The following is a 17,258-nucleotide window of genomic DNA, read 5'->3' as shown; positions in this document are numbered from 1 at the left end:
ACTAACTAACATGTATGTATTTTCAGTGGATTTTTGTCATAAATAGGTTCTTTCGGACAGTCAGACTAGTTGATTGGAACTGGGAAGGTTTTACTTCAAGAAAAAATTTATCTTCACAGCTTTTAAAGTGAAAAGTTACTATTGAAAAAAAAAAAATTGCGTTCTGTGATTCTCAATTTAAAGAAAAAAAAATCACAGATAAGCTGAAATAAAAATAAATCAGTTAAACCCAAATTTGCTCTAAGCCATCACAAATCCAAAGCAAGAATTGATCTTGTGTGTCAGGGTCATGACCTTATTTTAGACCCATATCTCAAGTAAGTCAGGTTTTAATTATACCAGATATGCTTCCTATTAAATCAAATAGAGCTAATCAGTGTTTCTGTGGGATTCCAAAACAAGTGACCAATCGAAGAGTTACACAAGTAATACTTTTAAATAACAGTGCAACACCAAACATGCCTCATGCGATTCCACCACACTAATTTACAAAACAGATGGCATGGTAATCAGAAGATATATATATATATATAGATATATACACATATACATATATACATATACATATATACACATATACATACGTATGTATATATATGTATGTATGTGTACATGTGTACATGTATGTATGTATGTATGTATGATATATCTATGTACATACATATATATACATATATATCTATGTATGTACATACATATATATATATATATGTGTGTGTGTGTGTGTGTGTGTGTGTATATATATATATATATAGCTTTGATTCACGACTGACGACGCCCTGTGTACCGTAAGCAAGTTACTCCACCAAGAGAGGATAGAATCCACCGAGGGCATCCCCAGGAGCATTAGCTAGTTATATGCAAATGACACCCAAGGAAGGAACTGGGTGTAACAATATGGTACGTTCAAATTGTTCAAAAAAACACATACTTCAGTCCAGAATAACACAGTCAGCCCTGATTATATGCAAGCAATTTTACCCAAAAATATTATACACAAGCCATATTGACGATAAGTAATTGAATAACAAATGCACTTGATTGTGAGGAAGGATTGGTCAAAATTTCCATTAAAGCTTTCCCCTTCTCCCTCTCACCACATGTATTGTTGTCACCTTCAGCAGCATATATTTTGCTGGAAATGGTGAGAGATGGCACAAAAAAGCCTTTAACTGCTCTCACCTATTTAACATATTCAATGGCTGAAGGCAAACCAAACTTTCAGAAATTGGATAAAATTCTGATGCTTAGGAATATAAAACTCTTATCATCTTCTTCATGGGGATGCAAATAGTCCAGCCCCATTGGCATACAGGCCCTTGCCTCCTACTCACCAAGCCCCTCTAGCACTAGTATGAATCTTCAGTGTACAAGTGACAGAGACCTTTAAAAACTAAAGACTTTCTGCAGGACGCTAGAATTGGGTTGGAAATCAGATGAATGGTCTATCCTAATAGAAAAAATGGTCTACTCTAATACAAAAAATGGTCTACTCTCAAAAGCTCTCAACTGATTGCAAACAATAAAATGAAAAATAAAAACTTCCAGGATTGGCAGGTACAGTACAGAATGGTTATTTTAAAAAATGGATATTGCTCATGATCCTAATGAGAGGTCTAGAAAGGTTACTGGATGCAAAGGTAAGACCGCCGAACCATTCTGTTTGTCAAAATTTGAGAAATTTCAAGGCTGGTAACTCAATATGTCATTTCAAGGAGCCACCCTCATGTTTACTGGACACACACTACGGATCTGGAATAGATGGTTCCTAAAGATCAAGGGAGGGAACCTCATCGTCTATCCCTCAGTCTTTCTTCCCCATCCGGGGAGCGAATGCTCGTTCTGTTGGAATAAAAACCTCTCGATCTGATCTTGAAAGAGGGGAAGGGAGATCGATCTCAATCTGTCGAATCCTTCTCTCCTGCCATCGATCGTCCAAAGGGTCGTTTCGGTCGAGTGTCCTCAATTCAATCGGTCTCTAGCAAGTCCATGCCATCTTAACATGAGCCCCTATCAAGCTCCACCAGTATGTTAGTACTGCCATCTACAAATAAGAGGAGATCCTAAATAACCCTATAGTGGTTAAACAAGTACACAGTTCTAGGAAGAAGAGAATACAATGGACAAGCATGACAGCCTAACTTCTCTCAAAATTGACAAAATGATGGAATATTGGGGTGGAAAACACCACCAAATTTGGATCTTTCAACTAACATGGAAGATATACCTAGGCCTTCAAATCCATGAGATTACTGAAAAATTACCAATCAAAATTGAGGACTGATATGTAGCTGAAAAACTTTAAAGGTGATCGATAAAAGTAAAAGGTTTCTAGATGAAGGTAGAATGAGAGGGTATTTCTGAGAATTTTAAATGGCCCAAACTTCCATTTCAAATGCTCAAGATGAATAGAGCCACCAAAGAACACCTACAACCCAAAACATGGACATTTTCATCAATGCACATATTTCACCATTTCATATCATATGACAAACTTGATACAATCCAAAACCATCTAACATTTACAATTCTTATCTAGGGAAACATTGTATTACCAGTCCAAAACTATAGTGAAGTAGATTCCTGTGACAATAAATTGTGACAAAAAACAATGGCCGAGGGCAAAATCTGTTGAAATATGTTCTGAATGAACAAAGGATCTCCAGTCTACCTTATGGCCCCGCTTGCTATGGATAAGACCTTGCACACACCCGCTGAAGTCGTGAAAGGTGCATTCTTGTAACAGGCTACTAGCTCTGCATCTGTATGAAGATCAGCTTGCACCTTTTCCCAGATCTTACTTTTGGCATTTAGCACACCATCTGGCTCACCGGAGTAACCAGGAAAGCTAACTCGCTCTCCCACAACAGCAGATTCTGGTGGATCAACCAATTCAACCTGAAATTGCATGTACAAAAAGAATAACAACATATTTCCTTAGATATTGTCTGTTTCATGCACTTTGCGATTCCAGAACAACCATGTGAATATAGATCCCTGGGAGTTTTCAAGAGTGCATTCCATTTAGATTCCCGAATCAAGGAAGCATGGATATTTCAAATTGCATTCCATGTCTGCATCAGATACATATCAAATAAGGGAACTTGATGGATTCTTCTAGGATAAGTGACATGTACTTATTTCTAGATGTGCTATCTTTCAGGATATCAAAGGACTTCGGATACTTTACAACTACACCTAAGATGCTTCCCTGATACCTCCAGATCTGAAATGAGGGCTTTCTTTTCTTTTGTTTGTTATGAAATGTTCATCCTTGAATGATGAATAGTTAATTTTGCTGTGATGATATTGTTGTATGGAATGCGTTTATGATCTATTGATTTGAACGACGATGAAATGATGGAGCTTGTGAACGTTAAAACTATTGTACAAAGTATGAGTTAAATTAGTTTGGTGATATACCATACATTTTTGCAGAAAAAATCGACAATTCACTATACTTTATAGCAAGGTTTTGAAAACCGGACTAGGCTAGCCAGTTGAATGGGCTGAATAGATAGTAGATCAAGCCTCCAATTTGGATATACCTAGATAATCAGATCATCCAAGAATTGGCTTATATTTATCAAACCCATAAAAAAAATATGGTTAAACAAGCAAGTTGCACCAACTGTTCCAAGTTTGGACAAAGTGATTGGTTTTTTATACATAAAAAAATTGATCCAATAATTAGGGATTAGAGTAGGGATGTTATTACCTGTCCGGAAGAACGGGGTGATTTTAACTAAAATTAAATGGGGGATGGTTTCAGTGATGGTTTTAAAAATCAAAAGCCTTTCAATTTCAGTTTTCGGTTTCGGTTTTAGCTTCGATTAATTTTCCGACCCGAACCCGACCCGAAACTAAACCAACCTGAAACCGAACATACCTAATATCTCTTAGTACCCTTTATATTTAGTATAAATCTTATCTCTTTATCTAATTCATCCGGACCATCTATATACCATGGATGGGTAAATGACTAAATTGACAAACCCTAGAGGCTACAGAGGTGGCCTTTTTCATCAATTCGGTTCTTTTTCATGATTATTGTGTTTGTTGAACTTACTTTTTTTAATGTAGTTAGACTTGTTTTCAACTTGGATTATCATGTTTGTTGGATGGTTTTATTCTTATTTTTTGACATATTTATTAGGTGAGTTGATATGGATTATATGAAAATTATAGATGATATCTTTAATTTGGATATTTATATATGAAAATTTTGAAATGAATAAAAAAAGTTAAACAATTTTCAGTTTCGGTTCTGGTTTCAGTTTTGCAATTTTTTCGGTGGAAGCTTTGGTTTTTTATTTCAAAAACTAATCGATTTCAGTTTCGGGAAGCAAAGATAGATTTCGGATTCGATTTCGGTTTTTTCACTAACCACGTCAAATTTGCCTTGTTGACATCCCAAGATTAGAGTTTGGCTCAATTCGAAGGGTTTCCCTCATCCCTAATGAAGCACCATGACTCGACACCTCATCTTCCTCCTACATGACATGAATTATGAGTGGAAGGTAGAAGGCAAATGGCAACTTGTGAGGACCATGCGGGCATGTGTTTAGTCCCACATCGGTTATTCGTTGGGTAGATCTTGGATACTTATACAGGATCAAGGAACCCAAATAATACCTTCCGGCTAACCATTTTGGGCGAGGTCCTGCGTCGTTACAAATGGTATCAGAGCAGACCCGACCCATAACCTATGTGAACTAGGAGATACTGCAGCACGGATCTATTGGGACTGACCACGGGCCAATCGTGGTATTTGTGATTAGATTTGAATAGATTTGAACCCTTAGCCTGACGAGGACGTCACGGCTTGAACGGGGGGAGTATGTGAGGACCGTGCGGGCGTGTGTTTAGTCCCACATCAGTTATTTGTTGGGTAAATCTTGGGTACTTATACAAGATCAAGGAACCTAAATAATACCTTTCGGCTAGCCATTTTGGGTGAGGTTTTGGGTTGTTACACAACTAGTCCCTGTTCACCTCTATCCTTAGCCCTCTCAACATCGAAGTGCAGCAACATGCTGACACAAATGCATCCTCACTAGACACTCTTCTCTCCCTACTTCCAGGTCTCTTTCTCTCTCACTACTCTCAATCCCCTCAATAGCTGAAGCTCAGCAGCAGCATCCCCCCCTCCACCTCCTAGTTCCTTTCTTGCTCTCAACCCTCTTGGCAGCTAGAAACTGGCAACAACACCCCGTCTCTCCCCTCCTAGCACATTTCTACTCTCAACCCCCTTCAATAGTCGGAAGACCAATAGCAAGCCAACATGGCAACACCCTTTCACACACAATTTCTCTCGTTCTCTCCATCTCACTATCTCTTTATTCTCTCACTCCAATTCCTTTCTCTTCCCTTCTATTAGTCCCTTTGGAAGTATGTTTTCTAGGAACCAATCATCCAATTCTTGTATCCCAAAAAAGTCCCCTACCAATGATTTATACCTATAGCAAGTTAGAAGAAAACCCAATTTATTGTACTAACAAATATTGAATTTTCCACTTTATATTCTTTATAATTTAATCTATTTTATTTATAAACAATAATTAATATATTATTATATCATCATGACTTCATAATTTCAATGTTGATTAACTTGACAGTGAACCACTGACTGGTCATTGAACTCTTTTTTGATTCAGTCAACCATTTTGAGCTCAAATCAAAATTCTAAATGGTTAGCTCAAGTTCAGCTAAGGTTAAGTCAAGCGAGGTCGAGTCACCTCTTGCTCAGTTCATTTTATGCCTAGTTAGTTCAAGCTTGGCCCAGGTTCAACTCGAAACACTGCATCTAGGGATCACAAAAGAAAAACCCAAATCTAACATTTCTTTCTAAGGAAAAACCCTCAAACCGCTTTCGCTCTACCTTTCATGTTTGAAATGTTGAAACTACCTCTGGATCTAAAGCCCTATGTTTGATAATGGAACGAGGTGGCATCTCACCGAGTTGAACCCTTCATTGTCCTCAGTGCTTGGATTGCAACAATAGAGACATACAAGTCAAAAATTTAGAGAAGGATGAGCTTTAGAGGGATGAGATGTGATGCTCTATGACAAGGAAGAGGTAGGGGAGAGAGACAAAAGTAGAAGTTGAGGTCAGGGAATAATAGGCAGATAAGGGGTAATGAGAGGAGAAAAGACAGATGGGACCATGGTGGAGTATTCGATAAAGGAAAATGGAATGAAAGGGCTAAGGAAACTTCAATTTCCTCCACTAAAAATCACCATTAGATATTCATTTGATGTTACCAATGCTTATAAAACAAATAAAAAACTGGAGAAGCTAGGTCTGTGAATCTAATTTTTTGAATGTTTATCGGTAAATAAATATTTGAGCTATTAGATGCAGATCCAATGGTCATATCAATTCACAAATAGTTAATGATAAATATATAACTATTTTTCTTTAGAAATTTTATAATATTTAAATTTAAATTTCAAGCTAGATCAAGCCAAACACAAGTGAGTTAGACCAGCTCATGTTTGGCTCGTCTATTTTTTAAGCTTTAAGTTCTAGCTCAATTCGACTCATTTACAAATTGAACAAGATGATATTTAGCTGAATTTCGAGAACCCCCGTCTATTCGATAGCCCCAGTTTCAAAATATTGCCTTATAGATGCTTTTATATATATACATATATATAGAGAGAGATGGCTATACTCAAGTAGATCTCCACTTACATCCAGTCAGGTCTATGATCAAACAATAGAATCCCACATCGATAATCCGGGTCGTTGGATGTGATCTATTACCTTTAAATTGCTTGCACACCAAAAATCAAATAATTTGGTGGCCTCTAGCCTGTCTAACAAGTAGTCAAAAAATTGGCCAGTTTAAATAACACGAAATATGTTTTTTTATCACTTGGTACATAGGCTAGAGGTCTCTAAATTACATGATTTTTAGTGTTAAGTAATTTAGAGGTAGTATATCCCAACCAAAAACTTGGATCATCAATGTGGGAGCCTCATCATCCGTTCTAGACCAGACTGAAACTGAGTGGAGATACACTCGAGTGTAGCCAAGTCTATATGTCTATACATACACACTATTGATACACACAAAAGTAGACTACGATCCAATTGACCGGATTTCAAATCAAATCCAGTCAGATAAAATTGGAATATGAAGGTCCAACATTGATTATATGAGCTGTTGGATATGATCTTCTACCTCTAATCTGCTTAACAAATAAAAAATTATATAATTTAGGGATCTTTGAAATAAAATAAAAATAATTTTGTTTTTGCTCACTAGCTGTAATGCTGCCATTTATTTTTTTGCAGGTTTGGTGCATAGCAAGAGATCTGAAATTTAAAAACAAAAAAACTCTCCAAATATGTGATATAACTTAGATCATGATCAACGATGCTAATTTTGTCTCCTAGCTGTATCTTATCCTAAATTTTCAAAATTTTTATTAGCATTCATCTGTGTCATGTCATATCCTCTTGCACTCGTACCCATACTTCATAGACTAGGATCTGCTTTCAAATGACTAACAGTTATCCAAGGAAATTGAAAATGCCTATATGATCTCATGCCTAATTCTCTCAACTATATTAACATTGTAACAAATGAGGCATGGTTTTGAAATAGCCGGAAGTAGTACAAACCCACTGCTTTTCCATAAACTAAGATTTGACTCCAGCAACTTATTAGATGAAAGATTGAAAATTAAAAGGTCAGTAGCATCATGTCTTACTTTACTGTGGTCCTCATTCGATGCAGCCAAGACCATCGCATGTGATTTAATACCCCGCATAGTGGCTGGTTTCAGATTACAAAGAACACAGACTTTCCGATTCTGCTCATTAAGTAATTATAGTAAAAAAAAAGAAAACATATGTAAAAATTAAAAATTCTCTCTCCAACTGAAACAAAATAATAATTTATGGAAAACAAAACCTGCATTTCTTCAAGAGAGATGTATTTGACAAGACCGCTAACAACTGTCCTAGTTGAGTTGTCACCCACATCGATTTCTTCCACGTACAGAGAATCAGCATCTGGGTGCTTTTGAACTTTCTTGACCATACCCACACGAATGTCAAGTTTAGATATAGAAATTTCTGTTTCAGAAGCCTTTGACTTTGAGCTACCAGCAGGCTTAGTCTGTTGTTTCTTTGCATTTCCTTCTGTACAAATTACATATAAAACTTAGTAGTCTTCTATAACCCCGAACAGAATCTGTACATAAGATGGATTCGATCAGCACATATTAAGGACGAGCTGGTGAGGAACTTAATTGGCCTTTGAGATGGTCCATAGAATTCATGTTCAATACTTTTTATGTACATGCACATCTGTTACTTATTCAGTCTTCACAGCTAAAGTTTTCCACCTAGGGTTTCATAGAAACCCTAGAAACCACTCCCAGTACCATTATTCTATAAAACAGCATAGTTGAATATTATGTATGTACCTCGTATTTATTTTTGGTTATAGAACACCTCAGAATAAGAAAAAGGCAAGAAATAAATTGGCCTTATGGCATCATACTAAAGTTTAGGAACCAATGCATCAAGCAAACCTTGCATTTAACGGGTAAATTGTGATGCATACTGTGTATTTTGGCAAGGCCATCATTTTAATCTATTGTATATTTTACTTGCAAGTTTAGTCTTGATCTGCCAATCTGTGGTCATGCTGTAATCATTAACCAATTCTCAAATCAGTTGTTCTGACTACTTATCCCCATTTGCTGAGGAGAACTTAGACATTGATACATTTGTCACTGCCTTGGCCAAAAAGGCAAACCCACTTCTCAAATGAAAGAACTGGCCAATGTTTGGAATCCATGTACTACTTGTGGATCCAACAATTATCCCACACTTATTTAAGATGTGAAACAAAAATAGTACTCTTTTATTATATTAGGATTTTTTGCATGTATACTCTCCAAAATATACAAAATTGTATGGATATCCTTATAAAATTTCTATTTGCATGTATACCCTCATAAAATACTTATTTTGCATGTGCACCCTTTTTTCTTTCTTTTTTATATATATGTACCCATACCATCTAACGCTGTTAAAAAATAAACGATTTAAATTTGAAATGATTAAAATATCCTTACAGATAGATGCACAAAAAAAAACTTTATAAGGATACACATACAAATAGCAACTTTGCAAGGATATTCATATAATTACATATATTTAAGAGGGTCTATATTTAAAAAATCCAATAAAAAAAGATCAAAATTCAGTAAAGATAATTCAGTTATTCTTAATAAAAAAAGGTAGCAAACAAAAATTAATATTATTATGTCACATGATTCCATGTTAATATCAACTCTTATAGAATAAATCATGCTACTTTTACAAAATTCTCGCGTCAAAAACAAACAACTCAATATTTACAAATCACTAAAAAATATTTTACTAATCTAAGCATCTATAATTAATTTAAATTTAATATATTTTAATCTTTTAAAAATAATGAAAAATATATAGATGTCATAGATTCAATAATGATAATTATATCAAAATTAAATGAAAAATAGCATTACCAAAATGATCAACTAATATTCCAACTTGACTGAGTCATGATCTTAAAAAAGAAAATTGAAAATATGGCTCAATCTTTTTTTGACTTGTCGATCCAACTGAATAATAAAAGACTCAGCAAGTTCCAGCCAAGTTTTAATCTTTTTTTAATGAATTTTTTGAATGTATACCCTTCTAAATATGAAAAATGCATGAATATCCTCAAAAAGATTTTATTAGCATATATACCCTTACAATTTTTTTTGCATATCTACCCATAAGGATATTTCAGTCATCTTACTTTTAAGCCGTTTATTTTTTAATGATGTTAAATGGTATAGGTACGTATGCAAAAAGAAAAAAAAGAAGGATATACATGCAAATAGTATTTTTACAAAGGTATTCATACAATTTCATAAAAAATCATGACAACATATAAAAAAGCCTTAATTCATCCATTTGGAGCAGCGACTCTGTACATCCTTTGTCACTTACTCATATTGAAGTGATACTCCACTTTCAAGAAAGGATTTCTTTTTTCAAATTCATCTGAGAAACGCTATCACAAATTTAAGACTAACTCTTTCCAGCAAACACAAAATTTGGAGTCTCCTTGTATACCATCTCTGGAAGTTTTCCATCATTTGGCCTCCATTGGTGCACAAGTTTGACCCTAATGTACTCATTTCTAACTACTACTTGTCCGTGCTACTACACATTAATCTCATGTTCACATTGCTGCAAGTCATCCTATGAATTTACTCCATCCTTATTGCCCATCAGTCTAAACACAAGCCTTTCTACTAATCCATTATGCTCTAATTCTTGGAAAAACACAACTGTATCAACTTTGTAGAAAAGAAATGGGAAGATAAAACTGATCAGTCTGCAGGCCGTGATGTCCCAAGATCATTCATTCTACTTAAAGCCTCATTCTTAATTGTGATTTCTACAGGCAATGAATTTTTCCTGACTAACAATTTCATTTAAAAGATGAGAATTAGAAATATAAAAATTTCTACCTCTTATTTTTGTGTTTTTCAGCTGCTCAGCAATTTTTTTCTCTTCAGCTTCTGCTTTTACTTTTCTATCAGCTTGACTACCGGCAAATTTCAACCTAAAGAATTCCACATCTTCATCTTTCTGTAAAAATGAGCATTCTTTGCTGATTGCGAGCAATAATTAATTGACGAACAAAATTAATAAAGTAAAAATGGAGCAACATCTGAACAATAAATTATACATACCAGTTCCCTAAATAGTGGCTCAGGTTTTCCTATTTTATGACCAGAAGGTAGAAAATCCCAAGGTTTTTTTGCCTTCTCAGTTTCTCCTTTCTCATCACAGAATGAAAGATGTGTTTCTGGTGCTATATTAAGCTGCCTTAGTACCTTGCATACCATCAGAAGAAACAATTTAAATCTCACTGCAGTAGCTAAAACTATAGGAGATTTGACAGCATAAATGGTGGTTGTATCATCCTTAAGGAGAGCAAAATGGCAAACAAAAAGCAACAAACAAACAAAAGGGGCAAAGTAATTTACTTCAACAGAAAAGGAAGGCATAAAAGGTTCCAACAATGATGCAAGAAGGTAGACAAGTCCAACTGAAGTTTTCATCACAATTGCGCATGAAGATGGATCTTCTTTGTAAAGCTTCCAAAATTGGCTGTCCTGCATTGCATATTCCAGAGAAAAGTAACAGGTTGGCAATGAAAATATCAGTACTTACAAAAAAGAAAGAGCAGGAAATGATACAAAACCTACTTGTAAATATGCATTTCCCTCGCTGGATATGCTCATTGCAGTTCTTAAACCTTGTTTCAATTTAACCTGTCATATAACACATCATGTTCTCTGATAAGATTGGTCAACAATTATTAGAGCACCCAAACTGTGGCTATTTGAATGTTGCAACATCATGAAGTAGCATGTCATAGACTAGTTAATGGGTCGAGCGGCCCACCCAGCTTGCTCGAGCCCAAAACCTTTTGGGCTTGCTCAGGCCGAAGGTTTTAGGCCCAGCAGCCTATGTCGGGCTTGGAAAATAGGTCTATTTAATAAAAGGGCCAGGCTAGGGCATTATGGCTAAAGGCTAGCCCAAGCTCAGCACGGCCTAAATTTTTTTATTTTTCTTGTGTTACTTGTTTATATTTGATGCATTTTTAGATTTAATTGACAACTATATTTTAATTATTCATGTTGCATCTTGCATGTTGTTGGCAATATTTAATTATTCATACTTACTATTTTTTAAAAATATTCTTAAACATTTTTTAACATTTTTTAAAAGATCAAAAAGTGGTTATGAAGCCAGAGGCCAGGCCCGAAGCCTAAAATCTGAGTAAGGGCTGGGTAGGCCCGAAGGCTAGGCCGAGCTAGGCTTGGGCCTAAGTAAATTATGTTGACTCTGGGGCAAAACCCGGCCAGCCGGGCCCATGAACAAGTCTACATGATCATATTCAAGAAAAATATACTTACGCACCTTTTCCATGGCATCAAGATACTGGCCAACCAATTTACCAACTTTCTCCGCTAAAGATTTTGTTAATTGATGTGATTCTGAATCAAGTGCACCAGGAATGACAGAATCATATCCTGCTCCTGCAAACAAGGATAATTAACTAGTAAGTACAACATTTAATGAAGCTATAGAATTTGCACTTCCCATGCATGAAGAAATGACAACCAGCATCTAAAATATAGCACTATAGATGCAATTTAAGCAAGCTCATCAATTTTCATAACTAAAAAAAAAAGTGTTAGTTCATATCAAGGTTAATTGCATTGATAAAGACATATATGCTGTGATGATAAGAGATTTCGATAATAATAGTTTGGACTTTACCTATCTTCATAGAAATGTTGATTGGGATGTCTCACACTAAAAGAGTGATGATTGAGTTCAACTCAAGCATGATTTGGAACTCCATAAATGTAGAGAAATTAACACATTGAATAGCAAGATTCAGTTGTGTGAATTACGTGGGAAGGAAAAATCCTTACAAGCATATCAAAGGTTAGTTAGGAAGATACATGAATGACGCTGAGGTAAGTTTCATTTTACTAAATAGCTAACTTCTTCCCAATAAATTTTGTTTAATTACAAAATACTAAATGCTGTCAATATTGATTATTATATGAAAATTGCAGTAACTACAGATTGTATGTGTACCACTGAATAGATCATTAATAGCATGTCTGGATTTCTTATTTCGAAATGTTATAGCACATTATGCCCATGAATGGACAAATATAAATAAGCTTTCCATTTCAAAAGTCTCTGAAAATACTAACCATTGAACAAAAGAGATCAGGTTTAAATGATGCAATGACTATGAATAATAGAGTTGCTGCAAATGACTACTGGGTACCAGGTTAAATAAATGATGATAAGATAATTTGATATCACAAGAAATTAAAATTAAAATATTTAAGTCACAGGTAGCAGACATTCTAAATAACACAAAATTTCTCATAGACAGGACAGCCCTGAAAAGCCAATTTATCAGTAAAGTAGTTTGCCAAGGTTGGCAGCCTCCCCTATATGCAGTGAATTTGGGCAAATAAACCCTCTTTCGGGTTGCTTGGGGGAATAGTTTGTTACTTCATAAATGCTTTCAGTAGAATGGCATCCAAGTTTTTTGGGTACTGGGTTGGGTCCCACCACACAAAGCTCAATAGCAGAGTCCATCTCTGCATTAGTTGACACCATACAATGTCATTATCTCGAGGAGGAAGGATATTTCTGCCTCAACAATATCGATAACAGAATATTTTCCATATAACCACCTAATAACTCCCATTTATAAAGATCTCATAATATATTATACATCATTTTAAAGTGAAAATAAGAGCCTAAAAATTTCTCTGGGTATAATCTATAGAATTATCGGCTTAGGACTAAGGGTGCAAAATGAGTTGAGCCAAACCGAGTAACAGGCTGCTCAGGCTCAGTTCATCATGTAAATAAGCTGCTCAAGCTCGACTCAAACTTGAGCCACACTCAAGAGACCTGCTCAAGCTTGGGTTGGCTATGCTTTGAGCCGAGCTTCAGTTCAGCCAAGCTGAGCTTTACCACTATACTTGAATCTAGGTGTTCAGGCTCGGCTTGTTTACAAACCAAGCTTTGAGTTCTGTTCAAGCTCTGTTCATTTTTGACAGAGTCGAGCCTGAACAAAGTTGCTGTCAAGCCAAGCCCAAGTTGCTCATGAGCAGCTCGGGTGCAGCCCAACTTGAGACATCATATCGAACAATAATGGCCTGGATGCACTCGCTCAGCAGTGAAGGAAGCATACGTTGGTGTGGAGAGATATAAATGCCCCCAGCCCCCCACTATACACTTCTGGAGGAAAAAGATTTTCTTCAACAAACATGTGTAGAACATTTAAAGGCAAACTATGTGGAATCATTACTAAATAGTTGTATTACAATTTGCAATTTTTTAATGGCTAACAAGCTGAAAGATTAGTATGTATTTGAACTTGCTAGAATCTACAGTGCTGCATGGACACAAACCCAGGAATATCCAAATGACTAGCTCAACAAAAGTAAAGAAAGAACAAGATAAAATGGGAGAGGGGAGCGAGATACAAGGAAACACAAGAACATGTAATTTTAGGTTGATTATACATATTCCATGTTTTCTAAATAATTATATAAAAATTAAAAGAAATCATTTCTCAAGATGTTTAAATTTACATGTTCGTCATCAAAATTTCAAAATTAGCTCAAGTATAGAAGAAACATAACATTTCTGCTAAGTTGTTCTGACTTTTGCATCCTTAATTAAGCTCTAAAAACAATAAAAGACTAGTTCAAACATTAGCCAGTCCCCACTCATCGTCAGAAAGACCAACTCAGCATTGATCGTTGAACATTGCAACCAAAGAATTTGATAAGTATTTACAATTTTGACATGTATCAACTTGCAGATATGTATCCAACACCGATTATTTGAGATGGACACAGAAGTCCATGCGACATAGATCTAAAACGTGGTTTTACATTGCCAATCAAGACAATCTACATACCAGCAAATATATAACTGAAACTTAAGTATACGTAACATTTTAATAGTTAGACTTCAGATATTTTGATAACCCTTGACACACAATTCTTCTATCACCCTGCCCTGTCTCCGAAACAGTTTTCTGAATATAAGATCTTCTACCTGACTGTGTCAGCAATATCCAACTAGAGTCATATTGCCTACCCCAATATAGTATCTTGGTTAAGCTCAATTACAGATGGAAATGACAATGTGGACTCTAATTAAAAGTTGAGGCCAAAGAATAAAATGGTGTAATGAATTTACTAACTCATTCATTAGGCATGAAAACTTACTATCCAACTGCATCTTTATTCCAGCCTCTAATAAGCTGGTCTCCAGTAATTGTAACGGCGGCATAAAGCATCTTCTGTAGGGTTTTTAAATATGTTTGAAAGGTTTTAAGAAAAATGTTACAGGCCTTTATGGTGCACAGAATATTTACCTAGTCAAATTTGGCAAGTTAACCATGTTAGCTTGGTTGACAGGACCTACATATCAACTAGAACACTATACATGATAGTTTGAGTTACTGAGTGATAGTCAAATCCAACTATGTTAGCATTGCATAAAAGTCAGTTTACAGTTTTTAAGGTAACAGATAATTCACAAATGTAGTAATAAGCCTTTGGTGACACACAATGAGCATACGGAGAAAGTGGCTTGTAGGAGAACCCAAAAAGACTAAGCTTTATGCTTATGCTAAAGTGAAGCTATTATTCATACTCGTTAATTATGATGAGTTTGCCCATGTCAAAGCAAACACTTTTCTGCATTTACAGCAATGATATAAGTGGACTAAGTAACTTGAATTCGAACAAGAACCAAATAGATTTAAGCACAAATCTAACCCGATATCTAAAAGTGGCTTCTAGGAGGAGCCAAAAAACTAGCTTTAAGCTCACACTTACGACAAGTGACTAGTCATATTTGTTGATAATCATGAGTTTGCCATGTCAAAGCAAACACTTCCTCTCTACATTTACAACAAATACTGAGTGGATTAAGTAACCAGAATTCAAACAAGAACCAATTTAATTTAAGCCCAAACCAGACCCAATATCTAGATTAGGATGGGCGGAATCGTTCCGAACCAGACGGTTCCTGTCGTACCGAGTCATCCTGGTAGCGGACCAGGACAGTTCCGGCAACGGAAATGAAACCTATTGCCGGAGGGGGAGAAGGAGAAGGAAAGAGAAAAAGAGAGAGCAAGCGAAAGAGGGAGGAAGTGGGAGAGGGACGGAGAGAGGAGGGTAGCGAAGGCCGGCGAAGGGCCGGCGCCTAGGCAGGTGATGGAGGCCACGGCCAGGTCCCCTATTTCGTTCGAAACAGAGGTCCGGCGGCTTTTTAATTTCACGATTTTTATTTTTCCGACTTCACTTAAAAATTGCGAAATTAAAAAACAGCCGAAACCCTATTTCGAACGAAACAAGAGATCCGGCCGCAGCCTCCGCCTCTTGCCCAGCCTCCACCACCCCTCTCTCCCTCCCTCTATCCCCTTCTCTCTCTTTTCCTCTTTCTACCGTTCGCCCTCTCCCCCGCCTCCTCCACTGTGTCGGTACAGGCTCGGCACGGCACGGCTCAGGCCCAAATTGACTCATGCCGCCAGGCAACCAGTCCAGTACCCGATACTGGCACAGCAGACCATGATCTAGATCTTTGCAATAGGTGTGTGGTTGAAGGTAAAATAGTGGATTTCACAAAATCACCCTACAGAGAAAGAACCAAGATCTTATTATAGAAGCTAAAGGTAAATCTTCACACATAAAGCATATGCATCAAGAAATGCTGAATCAGCCTGTACCGGCTGGTTCAACCCGTACCGAACCGGTCCAGTCTCTGACTAGTCCGGTTCGGCGTTAAAAAACAATTCTGGCCTCTATGGGGCTAGTACTAGATGCAAACCGGACGAAACCGATTCGGTATGGCTAGGAGTCGGCATGAACCGGTTCGTATGGACTTCGGTGCCACAGCACGCCATGCGCGCTGCGTTAAGACGACCGGTCGGTACCGGTCCTAACCGGTACCAAGCCGGTCCGGTGGCCGACTGGTACGCCTAACGGTACCAGTTCGGTGATTCTTGATATGCATCATTGTGTCCCCCCGCCTCCAACCTCTTTTTACTATTTTTCCTCTCGCAGACCTTATCTTTTGTATTAAAGGCAATAACAGTTGAGTATTGAAACTTTAAGCACTCAAATGCAACATGAAGACTAGTTCTAGTCTTCCAGGAGCAAATGTTGGTTGACCTTGCAAAACATTAGGGTATGCGACAATAATTTTAGGATTTAGATGGAGTTAATAAGGTAGTTCTCTTTTTTTTGGTGATATAAGGTAGTTCTTATTCACAATAAACCAAATAGTTATGGAAGAGCTTTTACCTTTCAGGCCAAGCATATGTTCAGAGAGGCCAACGGGGCCGCGGACTAGGTGGCTGCTTATGTCGCCTGCCACTCCGGAGGTACCCTGTGGGCTGGGGAGGGAGAGTTGCCCAAGGCACTCCATGACTTATTGTTTTCTAATTTTATTGGGTGTATCCGTACTCGCCCATTTTAGCAAAAAAAAAAAAATGAAAGAGCTTTTAGCTATAACTGAATAATTAGAAGAGAGAGGGAGAGAGGGAGAGAAAGTTGCACTAGCCAACTTTAATTTACATATGATGTTTTCTAATTACAACAAACTCAATCATACATTATTG

The 17,258-nt window shown here is 36.6% G+C and overlaps 1 protein-coding gene across 1 annotated transcript in view; it reads right to left on the bottom strand.

Moving 5' to 3' along the window:
• Positions 1–2,433: 2,433 nt before the first annotated feature.
• LOC103723528 (probable methionine--tRNA ligase) overlaps positions 2,434–17,258 on the bottom strand; it is a 30,412-nt gene continuing 15,587 nt past the window's right edge. The window contains exons 10-17 of the mRNA XM_008814459.4: positions 11,996–12,114; positions 11,278–11,343; positions 11,056–11,184; positions 10,759–10,902; positions 10,534–10,654; positions 7,926–8,155; positions 7,723–7,824; positions 2,434–2,898 (exon numbers count right to left, since the gene is read on the bottom strand). Coding sequence (XP_008812681.2) covers positions 2,668–2,898; positions 7,723–7,824; positions 7,926–8,155; positions 10,534–10,654; positions 10,759–10,902; positions 11,056–11,184; positions 11,278–11,343; positions 11,996–12,114 — 1,142 coding nt within the window. The 3' untranslated portion in view covers positions 2,434–2,667. The remainder of the gene's footprint in view (positions 2,899–7,722; positions 7,825–7,925; positions 8,156–10,533; positions 10,655–10,758; positions 10,903–11,055; positions 11,185–11,277; positions 11,344–11,995; positions 12,115–17,258) is intronic.

This window comes from Phoenix dactylifera, unplaced genomic scaffold (assembly GCF_009389715.1).
Source record: "Phoenix dactylifera cultivar Barhee BC4 unplaced genomic scaffold, palm_55x_up_171113_PBpolish2nd_filt_p 000390F, whole genome shotgun sequence".
In the NCBI taxonomy this organism is placed as follows: domain Eukaryota; kingdom Viridiplantae; phylum Streptophyta; class Magnoliopsida; order Arecales; family Arecaceae; genus Phoenix; species Phoenix dactylifera.
This window is presented reverse-complemented; position numbering and strand designations above follow the sequence as displayed.